This window comes from Bombina bombina, chromosome 10 (genome assembly GCF_027579735.1).
Source record: "Bombina bombina isolate aBomBom1 chromosome 10, aBomBom1.pri, whole genome shotgun sequence".
NCBI lineage: Eukaryota > Metazoa > Chordata > Amphibia > Anura > Bombinatoridae > Bombina > Bombina bombina.
Genome location: NC_069508.1, coordinates 109,703,965 through 109,725,855, shown reverse-complemented (window position 1 = coordinate 109,725,855; position 21,891 = coordinate 109,703,965). Strand labels below are relative to the sequence as shown.

The following is a 21,891-nucleotide window of genomic DNA, read 5'->3' as shown; positions in this document are numbered from 1 at the left end:
AAACTCCAAATCTAGGCCATAGAAATTAAGAGAGCTCTCTGCTATGTAAAAGCTCACAATGGAGGACAAAGGACACAGGAAGAACCCGGCGTATATTTAAACTTTAATATTACGCCTAATTCAAATCAAAATATGCGGTTTTCAGCGCACTGTACCCTAAAATCACTGTTATTTCCATATGCATAGGTTTTCCTTTCAGAGTAATTAGAGCTTTGAGTATTTTGATAAAAGCTTTTTAACTTTTTTAAACTTTTTAAAAGCTTTTTAACCACCTTTTAACTTGTGACAAAAAACAGTAAGATTGTAGGGGGAAAATGGTTACAGAATTATGCTGGGATTTGAGAGACAATTTCATACACACCTATGGAACACATTTAAGGAAAAAACAACTGTATTTTGTACTTATAAGTATGATTTTCTATGTGTTTTTTTGCACATCTACTGTACTTAAATTACGATTTACGCTATGCATATTTAATGTGATTTATTCTTGTGTAAATTACATACAATTTAACGCTTTTGATAAAGTACGATTTTTGGTGTACAATTTTGTTACAATTCTTGATGCACCGTAACAATTACATTTTTTTACTGTGTATATTTGTGCAGATGGTTTAATTATTCCTTTTGTATGATAGTTAAAATTACGATTTTCATTGTGCACTTTTGTAATGTAATGTATGGATCTACTTCCCATGCCCCTTAGCGAGACACCCTATTTTATTGATAAAAATTTCCTTTTGATCATTCCACCAGGGAAAAAGAAGTATTGGCAAGCACTCAACTATTCTCACTAGCCTAGAGACCTTTAGATCATTGTGCCCTAATACTTAAGGTCTAATATGGCTATTGGGTGACAGTGGGTCTGTATGGCCAAGCGTCTGATCTGACATGGATATGTGGCTAACATAATGGCCCACATTTAAGAATGACGGACGGACAGGGACATACATCTTTGCCCCTATCTACCCAGCATATTGTAAGTGTCCAACCCTGCCCCTGCTTGTGCTCAGCCAATCGCAGGTAAGCAGGGGCTATCAATCTCGTAGTTCATAAATGTTGATATAAGCCACTCCAAAACTCATATTGGAGCTTCATAAATAGAGCCCAATGGCTGCAGAGCCAGAAGCCTAGGATGATGTTTGGTCTCTTATTATTATATGAGTTTTTGTTCTTTATTTTCAAACTTTATACAAAGGATAAGACTGGCACACATGGTCACATTACAGTATTACTTTGGCGCACTGCTCCAAATGACCAACCCATGTTCTACAACATCATTGATACTCATCTAAGGGTTAACCAATGTTCACCTTATCCTGTAAATTTATGAAATTGTGTGCTATTTAATCTGCACTGATTAGCTAAGTAGAGTTGCTGGTAATATGTTATTTATGGAGATGTGTTCTTCCTTTTTTTGCTGTTCTTATAAATTAATCTGCTTTTGTTCATACTTTTGGAAGCTTTCATAACTTCATGGCATTTTAATATTTACAATCTTATTTAGGTCAAACATAGCATAGAGAGTTAAAGGGACAGTCTAGTCCAAAATAAACTTTCATGATTCAGATGGAGAATGTCATTTTAAACAATTTTCCACTTTACTTTCATCACCAATTTTGCTTTGTTCTCTTGGTATTCTTAGTTGAAAGCTAAACCTAGGAGGTTCATAGGCTAATTTTTAAGCCCTTGAAGGCTGCCTCTTCTCTCAGGGCATTTTGACAGTTTTTCACCACTAGATGGTGTTAGTTCATGTGTGTCATATAGATAACACAGTGCTCACACACGTGGAGTACCTAGGAGCCAGCCCTGATTGGCTAAAATCCATGTTTTTCAAAAGAACTGAAATAAGGGGGCAGTTTGCAGAGGCTTAGATACAAGATAATCACAGAGGTAAAAAGTGTATTAATATAACTGTGTTGGTTGTGCAAAACTAGGGAATGGGTAATAAAGGGATTATCTATCTTTGTAGACTGTCCCTTTAAATATATATGTATAATGCTTTTCTTTTATAGATAAATCTCTGTTATATATACAGATGTTGGAGCCTCATGTAATTTAAATATGTAATTATTCACCCTAAGAGAAAAAAGGGGTAAGCAGACATGGCCTCCTTGCACACATGCTTTAGAGGGATGCAACTGCACCTCACTGATGAGGCCCATAGAGGCCGAAACGTACGTCTGGGGTTTGTTTGCTTTCCCTTGTTCAAAGGAAAATTGCCTGTTATTTTGGCGCTGGACTGTCATTTGGCAGGGTCAGACTGATATGCTACAGGAGATTTTACCTTTGTGAAAGGCATAGTGTGCAGAAAGAGTTTGCACCCTGGGTGTAAGGAGGGACTAAGCAAGGAAGTATTTCCAGCTTCAGTTCTAAGCCTAGTTGAGTGCATCTCTCTGTTCTTTTCTGCAAATATGTAACTATTGTTATGATTGTTCTTTACTTTTGTACGGGTGTTGCAATAAGCAATATCCAGACCACACTAACTTGCGCGAGTATTACAAGTTGAAATTAAATGAGTTTGCAAACTAAATTTCCGTTCGTACAGCTCATGCGACTGAAAACTAAGGGATCCATTTATCAAGCTGCGTATGCAGTTTTGGAGGACTATCTCATGAGCAAGTCTGCAGCCGATAGGAAGCTGTGGTCATTAGCTGGCGGATTAAAATCCCCCCCAGACACGTTCGCCCAGGATTATTGACAGCCCCTACTTGTGCGCCATTTGGCAAGTGTGAGCAGGGGGCGGCATTAGGCAAGCACAAGCTTGGGAAATGTTAAATACGACCAACGTATTGCTGCCTGCTTTTTGTGATCCCGGGTGGACAAGCCCTTAGTGTTAAAAAAAAAAATGTGCCCCAATCACAAGATATATACACTGTCTGATAAAAATAACTATTTCCACTTGTAATCTGGCCCAAAATGTATTGCGATAATAAAGAATTTGCAACATATATGACCCTCATAAACAGATATGCTATTGTAGAAATGTTTAATTATTCCTCCCTTATAAGATAAAAAATATGTAACTGTATTTATTATTATTATATTACAGTAATAGTCCCATGTAAGAATGACTCTATAGATGTGCCAGTGATAGACACATTGATATACTTAGTTGATGTGATGCTGCAGATTTTGTTAACACTTTCTGGGTTGTGTGTTGTTTGTCCATTATTTCTGTCAATCTCATTCTGCATGAGGGTACAGACAAAGCTGCTGGACTATATATATATATATATATATATATATATATATATATATATATATATATATACATATATATATATATACACAGTGCTTTTTTTGTAAACGAAAAGGTGCTGGTACTAGTATTGATTGCTGATTGATAAATTCTGCTCAGTAACTTTGAGAAAAGCAAAGGGACAACATTATTTACAATGTTTGATGTATTTTGCAGCCCCCTCTTATGAAAACTAGAGTATTTACATGCTGATTACAAATATTACCTGTTATGAGTTGGCAGAGGTGGGGGTACTCAGTACCGGTAAGTACCCTCACAAAAAAGCCCTGTATGTATATATATATATATATATATATATATATATATATATATATATATATATATATATACACACTGTATATATAAATATTTTTTAACATATATATTAATTGAAAGCTGGGTAATGATATAGGCATTTTAACTCACTAAAACAAAGTCTTGTTAAAAAAAATATGAATATCTAGACTATTTTTTCAAATCTACTCCCCAACGAACTGCTTTTCCTTTTACTTCTTCATACACTTTTGTATACACCATCATTAGAAAGCTAATAAATTATGCATGCAAATTGAGTTTTAATAGAGACTGTTTTTCTTTGTTATAAACCCTCTTGTTTTCACCCAGAGTTTACATGAGTGTGAAAGAACTGAGAGAAGCTTTGAAGCTAAACAACACCTTCCACCTGAACGTGTATTTTGCTAGCTCAGTGGGTGAGGAATTAGCAGGAGCAGCCACTTGGCCTTGGGATAAGGAAGCGCTCAGTCATCAAGGTAAGTTAATAGAAAATAGTATGGTTGTATACAAGGCTGTTATAATTACTGGGCAGCAATGACAGATGATCAGTGCCAAATGCTGTAAGGGCATCTCAGTCAATAAAAATTATTCCTGCCAGCCATGATTGACTGTAGAACTTCAAGTGAAGTCCATCAGTGTGGCAGTGGTTAAACTGAAATACATTGGCAGCATTATACAAAAATACATTAGAAGTATATTTAAACTTATATGTAATTAATATGTAACTACCCAACATTGGTCCAGATTACAAGTGGAGCGCTATCTTAACGTGTGTGCCCATAAAGGAGAAAATGTACAGGCGTACGTTAAATAACCAGCCATTACAAGTGGCTGGTTAATGTGGCTGCAAACTTACAGTTTCAGTTTGCACTAAAAATTATTAACCAGAGATCAGATCTCTTGTTAATCAAAAAAAGTTGCCCCAATTGCCCCCCAAATAAAGAGGATAGTAGAGTAACATTAAATAAACTTACGGTTTCAGTTTGCACTAAAAACTATTAACCAGAGATCAGATCTTTATTTTTTCTTTTTAAAAAAAAAATGCACAAAGCAGTTATAAGGGGCTAAAGTGAGAGGGTCTGCCTTTACCTGGAGGTCAATGGGGTACTGTGTTTTAAATATATATGCATACATATGCATACATATATATTTTTGTGTTAATATGTGTATATACACATATAAATATATATGTATATAGTCATATACATATATATTTATTGCTGCCCAACGCTGCAAGATTTGCCCCCTGCGCTGCACTAGGTGGTTTGTCAGGTCTATCGGCATCAGAACAAGGCTCCCATTGAAGCCTATGGAAGCGTACTCATGCGAACATGAGTTCCCGTTTGCATTGTGCCGCACTTGTAATACCAGCGCACATTTCCGTAATATTGCGATGTGTTATGTGTAGAACACTTACCATGAGGTTCACCTATGCCTGAGTTCTCAGCACAATTCAAAGCTCAGTGGAAACACTCAGCACTTTATCAAACTAAGTATAAAATGTAAAGTTATATAGAAAAAAACCCTGAGCATTGGTGGAGAAATGTTTTTGTGTTTGATATTTTTTTTAGATGTTGCCCAGTGCACACCCCCTGGACACGGCATGTTAGCACAACTAAAAAAAAAGATTACATGTTCTTTAAAACAGCACTGAAATTAGCAATGAGCATACTTTCCATTTTGTTTTTCCCTATTTTGTTTAAATATATATGATAAATAAGCAAATGTCCTTATTCAAGCAGTTAAATATATTCATATCAAGTTTTTGTAAATCACATCAACACATTATATGTAAGTCTTGTTGCAAGATTTGCCAATTTTTTCATGAGTTTTAATAAATATTATAAAAAAAGTTCTACCTTAACTTTATACATCAAAAGATAAGGGAAGAACTCTTTCTCCTATGCTATATGTACTTTTTATAAATCCTCTTACAAAATAAACTAATAGTTTTGAGGGCTTAGTCTGGGTTTTCATCTAACCATTTTTATTTATGATTTATCATATAGGTGGATTAGTATTGAATCCTTTATACTATGGCATTCCAGGCCACACCAATACCATGATTCATGAAGTTGGTCATGCTCTTGGGCTGTACCATGTCTTCAAAGGTGTAAGTGAGCTTGAATCCTGTGATGACCCATGTAGTGAGATTGAACCTTCCATGGTGACAGGGGATCTTTGTGCAGATACTTCTCCTACACCAAAAAATAAGCTTTGCCAAGACCCGGACCCAATAAATGACACATGTGGGCCAATGTTTTACACTGGAACTCCCTACAATAACTACATGAGCTACAGTGGTGAGTAGTTTTTTTTTATTTATTATATTTTCCATGCTTTTATTTTAAGCCATAATTAGACAGTTACTATGTAAGAGTGATAAACATTTATTTAATTTTACATTTGCTACTTTTTAGTTATTTTACATGTATTTCTTTATCCTTGCTTAACTGTCACATAGATTTTTTTTTCTTTCACATTACCACATTGAAATTTTCTTTTTCTTTCTTCATTTTTTCAGATGATGACTGCACTAATAGTTTCACACCAAATCAAGTAGCTCGAATGCACTGCTACCTCGACCTAAAATACCAAGGATGGAGTAGAAACCAGAAGCCTTCGTCTATACCTCTGCCACCGACTGTAGTCAAGCAGAGTTCAGATACTCTTACAATTCAATGGATGCCTCCTATTGCTGGAGAAGTGTTTGAAAGGTAGGACATATTTTAATTTCTCCCATGATATCCTATTTCTTTCAAGTAATTAAGTGATATGAAATGTGTCTACCTTCATTTCAAGTATAAAGAAAATTGTTAAATACTAGACATGTGCATTTGTTTTAAGATAAATACTAAAATTTATGAATTTCCAATATTTTTTTGCATATGATAAATGAACAGACCCTTTAACGAGTCAATGGGATAAATTTATTAAAGTCTGGCAGGCATGATACGCTGTAGCATATCATGTCCGCCAGACATCGCTGAATGCGGACAGCATACGCTGTCCGTATTCAGCATTGCACAAGCGGTTCTAGTGAACTGCTTGTGCAATACCGCCCCTTGCAGATTCGCGGCCAATCGGCCGCTAGCAGGGGGTGTCAATCAGCCCAATCATATAGAATCGTGCAGATTACTGTACGCAGCCTCAGAGGTGGCGTATGAGTTAAGGAGCAGCGGTCTATAGACCGCTGGTTCTTAACTCCTGTTTCCTGCGAGCCTGAAGGCTTGGGCAGAAACAGGGTGAATTGGACAAATTCGGCCATAATAAATGGACCCCAAGGAGTGAACAGTTATATACAGCAAAAATATTTAGCTGTTTAATTCATGCCATTAGACCGCTTACTCCAAAGGTGAAAAAGATTTCAAATGTATAATATAATGATCCAGTGATATCCTTGTCATTTGATTGACTTCTGTGTCAGCCAATTAGTATTCTTTTCACTTTTGTTCTTGGCCCATCTAGACCCCTTTAAAAAATATATATAAATACTTAATTAAAAAAATATATAACTGTTATTGTGCTGTTGGCAGTATCACTAGCTTCTACTTTAACTTTTTTTAAAGGGATATGAAACCCAAACATTATATTTTGTGATTTAGACAGAGCACACCATTTTAAACAAATGTCCAATTTACTTTGATGATCAAACTTGTTTTGCTCCCATGATATTCTGTGTTGAAGAGATACCTTGGTAGGCTATTAGAGCACTGCATGGCAGGAACCAGTGCTGCCATCTAGTGCGCTTGAAAACGGATAACATTCTTGCATATAGTGATCCAGAAATGGGCAAGCTCCTAAGCATACATTCCTGATTTTCAACAAAGCATACCAAGAGAACAAGGAAAAATTGATAATAGAAGTAAATTACAAAATTGTTTAAAATTGCATGCTCTATCTGAATCATGAAAGAAAAGGTTTGGGTTGCATATCCCTTTAAGCTACTGTCCAGCTGCTGCTCTGTGAATTGATCTTTGTCAAAAAACAATCTATTATTTTTTTTTATATACCGTTCTCATGTCTATTGAATTACTGCCAAAAGATAACGGAGTCAATTATTCCTATTCAGATTACAATTGTTTTTCAGTGCACATTGCAAGGAGCTGCAACCGAGACTTTAAGAATTTAAAAAATGTGGGCTTAATAACAAATTGTGAGCTAATGATATTGAGGGACGCTATACGAAAAATGGCTGGACCGTGCTAACATTAGTGCACAAATTGATACTACAAGTCCATAGTAAATCACATTTCCCAGAGAAGGGTTAGTGCGGCCGACATCACTCTAAGCAAAAGGATTTTCAAAGTCTTAGGCACCAAATTTACAGGACAGACCCCCCCCCCCCCCCACACACACACACACACCATAATAGGTGTTATTTTATTTTTTTCCCTTTAAAGAAAATTGTAATATTTTTTTTTAGTTTTAGCAATCTTAAAGAATCTCACTAGCCAAGAGACCTTTAGGTTTTAGTGGTGAATTTACATCTAATCCAGGGTTGTCAAGAGCGTTTTAATTTGTTACTCCTGTGTTAAATGCAAGTTACAGATCAAGACACCAAACAAAATGTAGTCTCTGAGAAATTTCAACTTAAGTGCTGTTCTTCTATCTACATCCCACCGTTTGCCTTACTCCACCGCCACATGGCAAGTGTCATTGATGGTTCTTAAAAAATGTTTTGCCAAAGTGAGCCGTTGCCTGTGGTTTCCATTGGATAGTGCGAAGTGTCACTGCTCCCGCATCTCCCCTTAAATGCTCTAGCGCCCCCCGTGGGGAGGCCCGCCTCACACTTTCAAAATAACTGCTCTAACACAACCTATAGTTTTCAATTGAGAACGCACTAACTTGGGCACATATTACAAGTTGAAAGTTACAGGGTACGCGCGAGCGAAAGCAGATACTGTGCTAGAATATTTAGTGCGACTTGAGAACTAAATTAAATAGTAAAGGTTAAGATTTTTTTTAGCAAAATACACCAAAAACACCGAGCTCACCAACACCAGCTCTGTGTAAACATAATATGGTGTGTGGGAGGCCGCAGACGCAGCGTGCAGTGCTTCAGCAAGCAGCAGGGGCGGAACTACCGGTGATGCAAGAGTCGCCATTGCGACAAGGCCCAGCAGGTCCCTCCCATAGGGGGGCCCTAATTTTTTTGTTATTATTATTAATTTAATAAAAAAAAAAAAAAAATCTTTCAAAATCCTTACCTTATTCATTTTAATTTAAATAAAACTAATTCCAATTTCCAGGGCAGCCAGGCACTGCAGCACAATTGCACATGTCACAAACAAACTGTATTTGACGTTTGATTGACCTGCCGGCTGCCCTGGAACCTTCCATTTTGGCGCGCACTGCCACACAGATAGGTTAGAGAGTCTGCCTCCTCCGGACCTGACTGACTAGCTGCACGGCGTATCTCATCATCAATCTCCTTGTGACTGCATGTGCAGCCTAGTCAGTAGCAGGAGTCCAGTCAGTGGAGTGGCACTGGAACTGGTCTGGGAGTCTGCAGGCTAGCGCGCGGTAGTGACTCAGTGAGACGGAGACCAGAGAAGTGGACTGAAGACTTCTGGACTCTGGCAGCCACGGTGAGCTCAGGCTGAGGCGGAGTTGGGGGTGTACACGGGGGGGGGGTGTCGTGTTGGCTCTGGCTGGGAGAAAATCTCCTGAATCCCTTCCACTCTCTCTCTTGATGACAGTCTGTCTCTCTGTGACAGTCTCACTCTCTCCGCATGCTGCCCGGGTGCCACCGTGCCCCCCTGGTCTGTTTCTACCTCCGGGTGTCCTCTCGCAGAGATAGTGTACTATGCTCGAGACTCACACCCAGATTAATAACACTTCACTTGCTACATATAACCATTCAATTTATTCAAGGTATATATTGCCCTAAATCACAGCCTATTGACTCACCAGGTCTACCCAGTGTTTTAACCATAAAGCTAGTCTGGCAATTTTAACTGCCAGTTCAGTGGTGGTCATCTTTCAGCCTTTCTTACCTTGGCCATGTCTCTGAGTATTGCACACCTTGTGCTTTTGGGCACTCCAGTGATGTTGCAGCTCTGAAATATGGCCAAACTGGTGGCAAGTGGCATCTTGGCAGCTGAACGCTTGACTTTTCTCAGTTCATGGGCAGTTATTTTGCGCCTTGGTTTTTCCACACGCTTCTTGTGACCCTGTTGACTATTTTGAATGAAACGCTTGATTGTTCGATGATCACGCTTCAGAAGCTTTGCAATTTTAAGAGTGCTGCATCCCTCTGCAAGATATCTCACTATTTTTTACTTTTCTGAGCCTGTCAAGTCCTTCTTTTGACCCATTTTGCCAAAGGAAAGGAAGTTGCCTAATAATTATGCACACCTGATATAGGATGTTGATGTCATTAGACCACACCCCTTCTCATTACAGAGATGCACATCACCTAATATGCTTAATTGGTAGTAGGCTTTCGAGCCTATACAGCTTGGAGTAAGACAACATGCATAAAGAGGATGATGTGGTCAAAATACTCATGTGCCTAATAATTCTGCACTCCCTATATATATATATATATATATATATATATATATATATATATATATATATATATATATATATATATATATCTGCATAAACAATATATATATCTATATCTGTATAGTTTCATAATATATATATGTGTTTTATATATATATATATATATAAATGTTAAAAAAAATCTATGTTAAGAACATGGGAATGTAAAAGTATACCTAACGCACCTTCTGCTTTAGCCCAGTTGATCTAGCATAAAGTCGGGCCAGCGGGCAAGCGGTAACTAATAGGCATTTCTTCAGTGTGCCCCATAGATATCTATGTAGAAAAGGCATTAGCACAATTGCGATATCCAAAGTCCTGAAGTTAGTGTACCTGAGTTGCTTTACGTTTAGTTGTAATATGCGCACTAATGCATCCTTTACTTTAAGTGCAGTAAACACGCGTGCTATATGTTTAGTGAATTCAAGCAAATATTTTAAATCAATAGTTTAAAAAAAAAATTTTAGTTTGGAAACGCTCTTTTACCGCAGTATAGATGCAGCAGTATGCCAGAATCATGTTCACTTTAATAAATGATGAAATAGAGATTCTGCAATCAATTAATGTCCAATTTTATGCTCATTTATTTTTACTCTGTTTTAAAGGTAGAACACAATAGGCCTTCTATCGTTTTGCCAAGTTCCTTGTGTTCTCATCAATCGCTGTCTGCACAAAGGAAAACCATTATGCCTGTCTCTTCTAATTTGAATATTATAGAAATGAATGTGTTTTTTTCAGTAATCTTAAAATGCTTCTGAAAACAACATGAAATTATCATCCGCCCTTTTACTCTCCCATTTTTGTAATAAAAAAACAAATGTGCAGGATTAAGAACCCAAGCAAAGTACAATTTGTATCCATTATGTAAAACAGGTTGATTTATCCGTTTAGTGTGTAGTGATGCTAATAGCTGACGTATGCAATTACCCTGTTGCGCGCCAAAACTATAGAGCTATGTGTTTATATCTTTTTAAGAAATTTGAACTGAGTCATTATTAGTAGAATGGGCATGTATGGTTTTTGATTTGGCTCTTTTTTATTAGTGTAAAAGTGATTATTATTATTATTTTTTTTATAAACTTTAATTGATTGAGCAGGAATCGTTCATATCTGTTTGGTGTAAACATGTGCAAGGGCAAAAATTGTGGTTAGTCTGAAAGATTTGTTTTGGTTTTTCAAATGTTCGGTTTGGCCACATTTGGGCCATACAGGAATTTGGTTCAGAAGAATATTTTATTTCGATTTCTTACCTTTGTTTCCAATGGGAACAGCTAATATAGACAGATAATATTAACAAAAATCTTACATTATAAGATACAACATTCAACTCCTGTATGAATAAAATCCATACAAAATTAGTGCCTGACCGGCTGTCCCTAACATCAGTAATAAGTAATACTAAGGTAAGATTGGACAGGGGACAACAGACAAAAAACTGTAAGACCCCTGTACATCATTACAAACAAAGGATCTGATGAACCAAAACAATATAACCCCAGCATAAACAAACAAATAAATCAATTTTGTCAAGCAATCATTCGTTTTTTCGTCCGTAGTATTGTATTCAGCTTTTTGTATATCAAATTACTCAATGAATTAGCAAAATATGTTTGAAGCCCGAATGCACATCTCTTGAATGGCGATGTTGCTTCTTAATTTCACCCAGAAATGTCAATTTGTTTTGCTCATGTACAAAGCAATGTTCCATTCTAAAACATAGTTGGGAAGTAGTTAAGATGTGTGTGTATGCTAAATGATTTGAACGCAGCATTATGGGTATAGTAGACATTTTGGTAAAGGATTTTGCTAATTTTTTTTTTTTATTATTGTATTTATTTATTTTGTAACTTTAATTAATGGGGCAGGTAGCATTTGTATCTATTTGGTGACATTGCTTCCTAATGTTATGCAATATTGCAGTGATTAATAGCGTATTTTGCCCATGGTCCTAACCAATGTTACATTCAAAAACTTTTTTGGGGTACTCAGTTATAAGTCGAAAAGTGTTGTCTGGTGTTTATCAAATCTTTTAAGCTGAGGAATTTATGAGCGAAAATCTGCCTCATATAAATTTACATAAATTGACGTTAACTGTCGAGAATTTGGATTGCGATCAGCTTAACAGGACTAACACATGTAAAGTATAGGACCATTTGCACCAAAATAATAGTGAAAACAGTGCTGCCAGTAAACAATGAAAATGGGTGATTACAGTTGTGTCAGAATTGGAAAGGACTCATCAATTGATAGATGGTCATTGATCAATATCCTGATTTAAATGGATAGTATAGCAAATACCATTTGTTTAACATACATTATTATAGGGATTCAGGATCTGACTGCATCTTATGCGCTGCTGATGGGTCGTTTCACCAATATGTTCACCAAGCCTCCTCTCCGCGGGTCTGTGATTCTTCTGGATATTGGACACCTGAAGAGGCAGTGGGTAAGAATGATATGTTTTGTTTTGTTCTTAGAAATTAACTAATGTAATTCATTGATGTTCAAATATCATTAAAATGCCATTTGCAATAAGAATTACCAAATATTTTTAAAAACATGTACACACATATTCAATATAAAATCATATTACATTTTTATGAATTCGGTTGATTTTTTTTTTTTTTTATAAAAGGTACCTATAAACTCAATTAGTGTATAGTGCCTATATGTTTCCTTTATATTGAGTGAGTGCCCTTTAGCTGTTTAAAACCCTTAAGTCTTATGACACGAAAGACTTCGTTAACAAATTATAAAAAGAAGACATGCTGAAGTTGTGTTGTAAGCTCCTTGTATATTTGAAATTTATGTACATTTTTAACTTCATAACAGGTAACTTTTCTGTCCAGGTCATCCAGATGTAGATCAGCCCTGTGAGCCGAGTTTACAAGCCTGGAGCCCTGAACTCCATTTATACCACACTAATATGACTGTACCTTGCCCTCAACCTCAAGGGTGCATGTTAGAGCTACTGTTCCATAAACCGGCCCTCCCACAGGCTCTATATATATGGATAACATACCTCTCCCCAAATCTACCCAATCCGCTGTCAAACCTTGAGATGCTGCTGGAGAACGGGAATACAATGTCATTGGGAAGTATGGAGGCATTCTGTGATATGCCCTTAACCATCAAGCTAAACTTAAATGAAAATGTCACTGGTATTCGTTTATACACGTTTGATGAGCGGATGGAGATAGATGCAGCATTGCTAGTATCCAAACCCAATAGTTCTTTTTGCTCGTTGTGTAAGCCTGTGAGATACAGAGTGCTGAGAAATCCTCCCTTCCAAGGATATTATCAAGGAATATGGATCCACAACCACCGCTCATTCACAGATACGTGAGTATAAAGTCAATAAGATTATGATGAGCACTTTGGATTATTGAGTTGTAAAAAGTTTACTTAGACAATCTAAACTCAACACAATACAACATTTAGATCTTTCTATAGCAAAAACTTCACTGAAAACATGTAATTCCTTACACAAAAAAGCTTAGGAATGCATAGTGTTTTTCACTAAAAAGAGCTAACTAACTTTAACTTTGTACCTTTCTAAGCTGTGTTGATGGCATTACAGATGACAAAATAAATAAATATAACGTCATACATAATGTCACCAGGGATCACTGATCATATATGTGAACTCCATTGTTCTAACCTTATTTTCAATACATTAAAACACAATGCAACCCTCAATCAATCATGCACAGTAAAAAATCATGTACAGACCCTGCTATATGCTACACAGTCATTGCTTATTGAGTGTAAAGGTTATCTATATCTGTTCTAAACTGGCCACAGCAAAGGAGGTATATATTTGGACCTCAAAATAATTTAACAGCATGCTAGTTTTAGAACATTTTTATGTAAATATTTTGCAAATGCATATTATTTTTATCAGCTTTCTATTTTTGTGATTCAGAATTCAGCAGAGTAACATTTTCCTATTTTCTAAAAAGTTATATTGGTAATAAATATTTTCCTAAAATCCCTTCTTCCAACATGGAATCTTTAAACACCAGTACTCACATCCTAAACTTATGTCAGACTTTCAGGCGACTATCAGCTGATCACAATGGAATCTGGTCATTCCTTATTCCTGTTCCAGGGTTTTATCTTTCAACTATTGAAAAGTATGTATAAAGTACACATTAAACTAGGGACTGACAAAAGTGTATCAGATTTAGAAACCATCTATATTGTTTTAAAAGTCAGCTAGAATGTATCTTATACCCTTCGATGTGCATGACGAGCCATTTTCGTCATGCAGGGGGATCGTTAATCAAACTCTGTTTTCAGCCAGGGATTGTTGGTCATCTAGTGGGCAGCACTCCCAAGCTTCATGGGAGAGCAGGTGATGTCACAAAGGGGAAGAAAAGGGAATCTCGCCCATAGCTTACCGAAAACGTAGGGGCCAATTTACTATGCCCCGAATGGGGCCAACTCGTCCCGTTTCCGCGCAAGCCTCACCGGAAACAGCAGTTACGAGGCAGCGGTCTTAAGACCGCTGCTCCTTAACTGGTCTGCCTGCTCTGAGCGGCGGACAGCAATCAACCCAATCTCATACAATTGGGTTGATTGACACCCCCTGCTAGTGGCCGTGAATCTGCAGGGGGCGGCATTGCACAAGCAGTTCACAAGAACTGCTTGTGCAATGATAGATGCCAACAGCGTATGCTGTCGGCATTCATCGATGTCTGTCAGAGATGATCCGCTGAGCAGATCATGTCGGACAGACCGATGATAATTCAGCCCCTATGTGTGGGATGACATGTGCAATGTAGATATAGTTATGAGACTGTATAATGTGCACATAATGAAGTTTTCTGAAATGTAGGAACTACTGACACATTTACTTTGCTTACACTATCAATCTTCTAACACGGGTACATCTTCAGCATTTGTGTTGCATTGTATTATCAACCAAGGAGCTATCAGCTACTATCTTAATGTGTATATATTCCAAATGGCACAGGGATTTAATAGACGCGTTTTGTGCGCTGTAAAAGGTTATTTTACTTGTGCTCTCTGCTTCATTGTGCCTCCGCCAAACATTTCTCTGAACCAACCAGGGAGGCTCTAACAAAACAGAACATGTCAAAATAAAATAATGGTCATGTTATGTATAAAATACCAATGGTCATCAAATGGTTTAATCTGGATAAGGGCTTATTAAAGTGTTTCTTGGTTTTCACAATGTCACAACCAAAAACAACAAATCAGACCTATGTTTATATCCAAGGGATTGAAGAGATTACTACCATCTCTTATAAAAAGTTCATATTGTGTTTCTTACATGATACTTATTAATTTTTCATAAAATCATAGCAGTATTGTGCCATACAAACATTTCATGACAGCCATTATACTTAGGTCTATAGCACTTAGGCCAGATTCAACCACACCAATGCCTTTATAGTAATGTCCTCTTTTCTTTTATACACAGAGATGTCACTCCAGGTCAAAAATATCAGTATCAAGTGCAGGTGGCAGCCGGAGCGACATTGGGGGAGCCATCGCTTACTCTGACTCACATACATGGAGCATCTTTTTGTGGCGATGGGATAATTAATAAGTAAGTTGGGATTTCTTGGACAATTCTGTTTTCTATTACATTGTACTCATTAACATTGTATATACTACACATTCTCGATGATGCGCTATGCTAATGTATTAGACGTCATAACTACCTGGTCCATTAAAGTGAAGGTCAATTTCGATGAAATAGTGCCCGGTTTATAATAATCCTATAAAAAACAAGGGTACTTTAATTAATCAAAATTGGTATTTCACTTGTTTTCTTGAAAAACTTACCTTTTAATCCTGACAGCCGCTGCAGCGCCTCCTCCTCCCATCGCAAGCCCTCTTCGTGGGTCCAAAATGATGAATCTGGCTTCCTCCAATCACGGCATTGCCTCAGGCCACCCCAGGGAGGAAGCCAGATTTGTCATTTCTGATGTATGAAGAGGCTTCCGACAGCTGGGGGAATCGCTGGAGCGGCTGTCAGGATTAAAAGATAAGTTTTTGAAGAAAACTAGTGAAATGTCAATTTTGATAAATTAAAGTGCCCTTGTTTTTAATGGGATTATTAAAAACCGGGCACTAATTCATCAAAATTGACTTTCACTTTAATATCATTAAAACTATTCAGTCTATCGCTCCCTCAATTGATGCAATTTAAAACAACTTTATTGGCATATAAAACGGTTTAGTTAAATTTTATATGTAAGATTTAGTGGATATTGAGATTTTGCTTGGCTTTAGCTTAAGATGTTACCTAAAATTATTTTTGAACATTTAGCATTCAGTATTCGCTCATATATTTGTAGTGAAGGCATGAAAGGAAGGCTGAAATAAGTTATTTCCATACTGTTGACTTTCTCAAAGGTGGCTGAGATATTTTAAATGGATACAGGGTGGTTTTAGAGTCTACGCTTTGGGAGTGCAAACAATTAACACAAACTCTTTGTCCTTCCTATTCCTACCTTAGTCCCCCTTCTTTATCCTTTAATTTATTAATTGCTCTGCAAAGGACAAAAAAATACACTACATCGAACATGAAGGATATCAATAATCTTTTAGGTTTGAAGATAGTGCAGTATTGAATGGGGAAACCCCCTAGAACTGACACTGAATGGATAGTTGCATATGTGTCATGAAAATGGTATTAAACTCTTGTACTTGATAAAAGTAGGTCTTAATGACAGTCAGTATTTTAATAACCTTGTAAAATCTACAACTAATATAAATAACATCTATTTTTACACTCACCTAGTTCCTCCTTTGATTTGGATAACCTACATTTTTTTATTAGCTCAGAAAAGTTCAACAACAAGAAACAAAACAAAATGGGGCAAGAGGTTGTTGTCAGTTGACTGTGATTATAACTTAACAGCTACAATGACATGACATTTTAGTCCCCCTCTTTCACATGACTGTTCTTATGATATATTTTTATGGCTAGTGGGTGGTTAGAGCCTTTTAAGAGGTTTTCAAAGCCCTCAAAAAGTTAAATTATAGTGAAAACATTTCAGTTGTATTTGCAATTGATGCAAACTTAGCCTTTATATCAGCCCCAGTGTTTTCCAGTTACCTTCTCTCTCTGTGACATTTTGTATCCCAGAGAGCTTCATTACTTTCTATGGAAGACATCTCTCATATTTCTGGGACTTTTCCTTTAAAAAATTCAGTGAGTTCAGCAGACTTTACAGGGGCTGAACTCACTGAATTTTCTGAGAATGTTTCGCTATCTGGGCCCATAGAAAGTAATGAAGTACTCTGGAAAACTGAAGCTGACAGTTTTTCAGTTTAAATTTAAATACAAGAAATGCAAAGTGCAATGCAATTTGTAAAATATATACATAAATATGCAAAGTATGAGACTAATTTGTTAAAGTTACACAGAAACTGAAGATATAATCAGAATTTTGAAAATCACAATCCTAAATACACTGCTGTATACAAAATTAAATAAAAAATAGAAAGTGCAAAGTTTAAATTTAATAAAAGTTAATCTGAAGTATAAAATGATATAAGAAACAAAGCACAGTGTGCAAATGAAGCATAACTCTGATGTCATGCAGGGCCATAGTGCCTCTCCTTCAAATACAGAAATGCAGGGAACCACCCTTGAAGAAGTATAGCAAAATCTGCCTTTTGAAAATTTCACTAGGGATCTCTCAGTGCTGGAAGATCATTTTAGATCATCTCACCTGAGTGGTGAAGTTTTGAACATCAGGCCTTTAGTCTTAAAAGACATGGTACCAGAGTACTGGCATACAGCTGATTTGGTCACTTTTATTAAATAGGGAGTTTTGTAAGTAGTGTGTCAGTAGCAAGGAAATAGTAGATGGGTTTCCTTGAATCCTTGCCTATAGATTTTGCAGCCAGGGATGTTTTGGTATCACTATTACAGACTTCCATTAATACTTTATTAAACATCAATGCTTGATTAATGTGCCCACTCTACATACAGGGAACACGGAGAAGAATGTGATGATGCTGGCCTACATGATGGTGATGGATGTTCCAGGAAGTGTGAACAAGAGAAAAACTACTTCTGCAGAGGTGGGACTTATGTTTTGAGAGATAAAGAGAAATGTTCTATGTGGATGTAAAAATATTTAAAGCACAGCTATGTTGGATGATTTAGATTGATGTCTAACAAATCATATTTGTTTTGGCAGGAGAGCCTAGTCTTTGTTCCATAGAGAATGAAGACATTTCCAGTGAATTCTCTGATAACAGCCTTGGCATATCTGCTAATTACGGGGAACAAAAGTCATACGAGTATGCCTACCAGTGGGCATCACAGGCTGTTACTTCTAATCCTAAGGAGTGCCCAGTTTCAGAGTTGACTCAAGAGTCACTTCAAAAGGTGAACAGATACATAACTGAATGATTTAAACATTGGGATCTTAACTGGAAATATTTTTCATTGTCTATATTTCATTTAAGGACATTAATTCCTTCTGTCTCCTGGTTGTACATTCCATTTGCTCATAGTGAAAACTATATATATATTAAAAAAGAAGTGATACAAAATAAGAAGTGAAGCTTAACATATATATTTAGAGCATGTACAGGTAGCCCTCAGTTTACGCTGGGGTTAGGTTCCAGAAGGAATGGTTGGAAATTGAAACCGTTGTAAATTGAAACCCAGTTTATAATGCAAGTCAATGGGAAGTGAGGGAGATAGGTTCCAGGCCCCTCTCAAAATTGTCATAAGTAACACCCAATACATTATTTTTAAAGCTTTGAAATGAAGACTTTAAATGCTAAACAGCATTATAAACCTAATAAAATAATCACACAACATAGAATATATAATTAAACTAAGTTAAATGAACAAAAACATTTCCTAAACAGCATTATAAACCTAATGAAATTATCACACAACACAGACTTCACTTGCATTTTTATGCAAACAGTTCTTTCTATTCATTCCAATCTGGACTGATTTATAGACAGGAAGATCTTATTCCTTTGAAATCTGCTCGATAGCTCAGGTCAGGTTAAACTGATTAATTTCAGCTTGCTTGGCTTTGCTGCAACACAAGCAGACAGCTCCACCTACTGGCTATTTTAATAAATGCACTGCTTCTCAATGCTTTTCAATAGCAGTCACATGACTGGAAAAAAAGGTTGTTATTCTGAAACGGTGTAAATTGAACCGTTGTAAAACGAGGGTCACCTGTACTAGGCGTTATCACCTATCATATTACCCCTAGTGTATGATCCAGATATTCTCAGATTCCTTTACTGTACTTGTTTCAACTTCATGCTCATTATAGCTACAGTATTTCCTATAAAGTAGCAAAATAGATCTGTAATAAATAAATTGATTTGTTTCTGAATATCATTTTATCAATTTATACATTTCAGTGTTTCTAATATCAACTCTTTCTGTTCTTTGATACAGGTGCAAATTGATGTTCATGCATTTTTACATTTATGGTTTTCAAATTCAAAGCCATTCCAGTCCAATAAAATATTCTGGGAAAGATTGCTAATGTTAGCATGAGTCACAATAAGCAGTATTGCTAGACTGTGCTAACATAAGCACGCAACTTAATATTACAAGTCCGTGGTAAATCACATTTACAAGAGATGGATAAGTGTCTTAACATAGATCGAGCAAAACCTATGTTTCAATAGATATCGTGAGTGCGCTATTAAGCACGCATATTACAAGTTAAAAATTATAGTTTGCGCTTAAGTGAAAGCCGAAACTGCACTTGAATATTTAGCTTGACTTGAGACCTGAAGTAAACAATAAGGGTTAAAATAAAAAAAAATCATAAACCACATGTAAAACATATTAAAATAAAGTATTACACTCATATATACACTTAATAAAAAAAGTCATATTAATATTAATAAAAGGGTTAAAAGAGAAATGTTATATGACAAGGTGTTTGAGTGGAAAGGGCTCCAATGTGTATGTATATATATATATCTAAATATTTGTGCGTGTGTGTATGTATATATATATATATATATATATATATATATATATATACTACACACATTTAGACATATATATATATACACACACATTAGACATATATATATATATATTATTATTATTTTTTTTATTTATTCAATTTGATTGCATTTTCAATAGAAGTAAAGCTGAAACATTTAATTTATAGATGAACATTATAATGCCCCTATTTACATTCTGGTTCATAGTTTAAAAATGTGATTTGAGCTATATATTAAGGATTGAACAACGAAAGAATTGGTTATTAACACATCAACTGAGCATGTACAAAAACATTTACACTGAATGAAAGCCATAAAAACAGTCAAGATATGAATCATGAAACAGGTCAGAAATGGGTTTTAAGCAGTAAAAGAAGTTGAAAGTCTAAACATTCCACAAAAGTGTCCTCAAACATTTGTTTTAATGATGGAGTAGAATATTGCTGTTTTTTTAAAATCTGAAGAACCATTGGAAAGCCATGTGATAACCAGTTTTTGCAGGGTTTTCTAATAAATAGACTAAATTGAAAACTATTTAAGAAGTCATGTATAACACTTCATACAGTAATTCTTGATTGCAATAGGAGCTCTTGATTGATGCATCTTTCTTTTTTTTTTCTTTAAGACTTGTCAAAATTCAGCCCTTTTATCTGAGGTTCAAGACCTGTCGGTTTGGTTCCCCTGTGCAGCAAGACTCAGCATAATGAGGGAGGAACGTGTGTGGTTAAAGGTAACATAGCTGCTAGGTATTTTACTGTGTTAGATCTGCAAGTGTTTTGTATGTATATATATATATGTGTGTGTGTGTATATATATATATATATATATATATAAAACTATATATATATATATATATATATATATAAATAGTCAGTATGTAAAACACACAAACTAATTAAACTGCTCACACTAAAGTATTGTATACAAAAGAAAAGAATAAAAGTGTATTGTGCAATCCCAGTATACACAATATCAACAGATAAACGTCTTACCTGGGAATGCAATGTTCCAGTCTTCTTTAAACTTGGGGAGAAAAGGCAGCCTATAGGTGAATCCTCCTGTACATACACTGGAGTTCAAAAGCAAAATGAATCCAATCTAGGAAAATAAGCGCACAAAGAATCTCCTCATAGTGTAATCTGCTTTAATAAAAAATATACACATATATGATTTCCACAATCCCCCCTTGTGGGTTGGTACTCACACAGGTGACCTCAATTGATATGAGGTAAGGTATGATACACCTCAAAGGGTGAAAACAGGATGTCCCACTTTGTGGTCAGTAATGTATCTAAAGTTTGTCCGGTAATTTACAAATGTTAGTGACTCTTTAGCAATACGCTGTGAGAAAATCCCCATGCATTGTGAATAAAAGTAGTTAAATAGCCAAACAATGTGGCAAAGAGAATAAAGTAAAACAGGTACAAATTGCTACTGTGTATCGTGTATCCCTTGTTGGCATCTTTCACTGTGGCGTAATGTGGGCGTGGCCTAACACGTTTCACAGAGTATACCCGCTTTGTCAGAGGCTTCATGTGTGCCCACCATTCCTGCTGGTCTATTTGTAGATTGACTTCAAATATTTGCCTGCATTGAGCAAACAACTGCGCATGCGTTAACCTGGGGGCAGGGAACAGCTTTAGCATCCTTGACAAGGGATACACACCACGCAGTAGCAATTTGTACCTGTTATTCTCTTTGCCACGTTGTTTGGCTATTTTACTACTTTTATTCACAACGCATGGGGATTGTCTCACAGTGGATTTCTAAAGAGTCACTAACATTTGTAAATTACCGGATGAACTTTAGAT

At 36.1% G+C, this 21,891-nt stretch overlaps 1 protein-coding gene across 1 annotated transcript in view; it reads left to right on the top strand.

Moving 5' to 3' along the window:
* Window positions 1-21,891, top strand: part of PAPPA2 (pappalysin 2) — a 234,009-nt gene that overhangs the window by 100,661 nt on the left and 111,457 nt on the right. Inside the window, exons 3-11 of the mRNA XM_053693304.1 lie at window positions 3,866-4,011; window positions 5,545-5,838; window positions 6,060-6,252; window positions 12,415-12,536; window positions 12,940-13,432; window positions 15,540-15,668; window positions 18,069-18,160; window positions 18,280-18,470; window positions 20,706-20,810. Coding sequence (XP_053549279.1) covers window positions 3,866-4,011; window positions 5,545-5,838; window positions 6,060-6,252; window positions 12,415-12,536; window positions 12,940-13,432; window positions 15,540-15,668; window positions 18,069-18,160; window positions 18,280-18,470; window positions 20,706-20,810 — 1,765 coding nt within the window. The remainder of the gene's footprint in view (window positions 1-3,865; window positions 4,012-5,544; window positions 5,839-6,059; window positions 6,253-12,414; window positions 12,537-12,939; window positions 13,433-15,539; window positions 15,669-18,068; window positions 18,161-18,279; window positions 18,471-20,705; window positions 20,811-21,891) is intronic.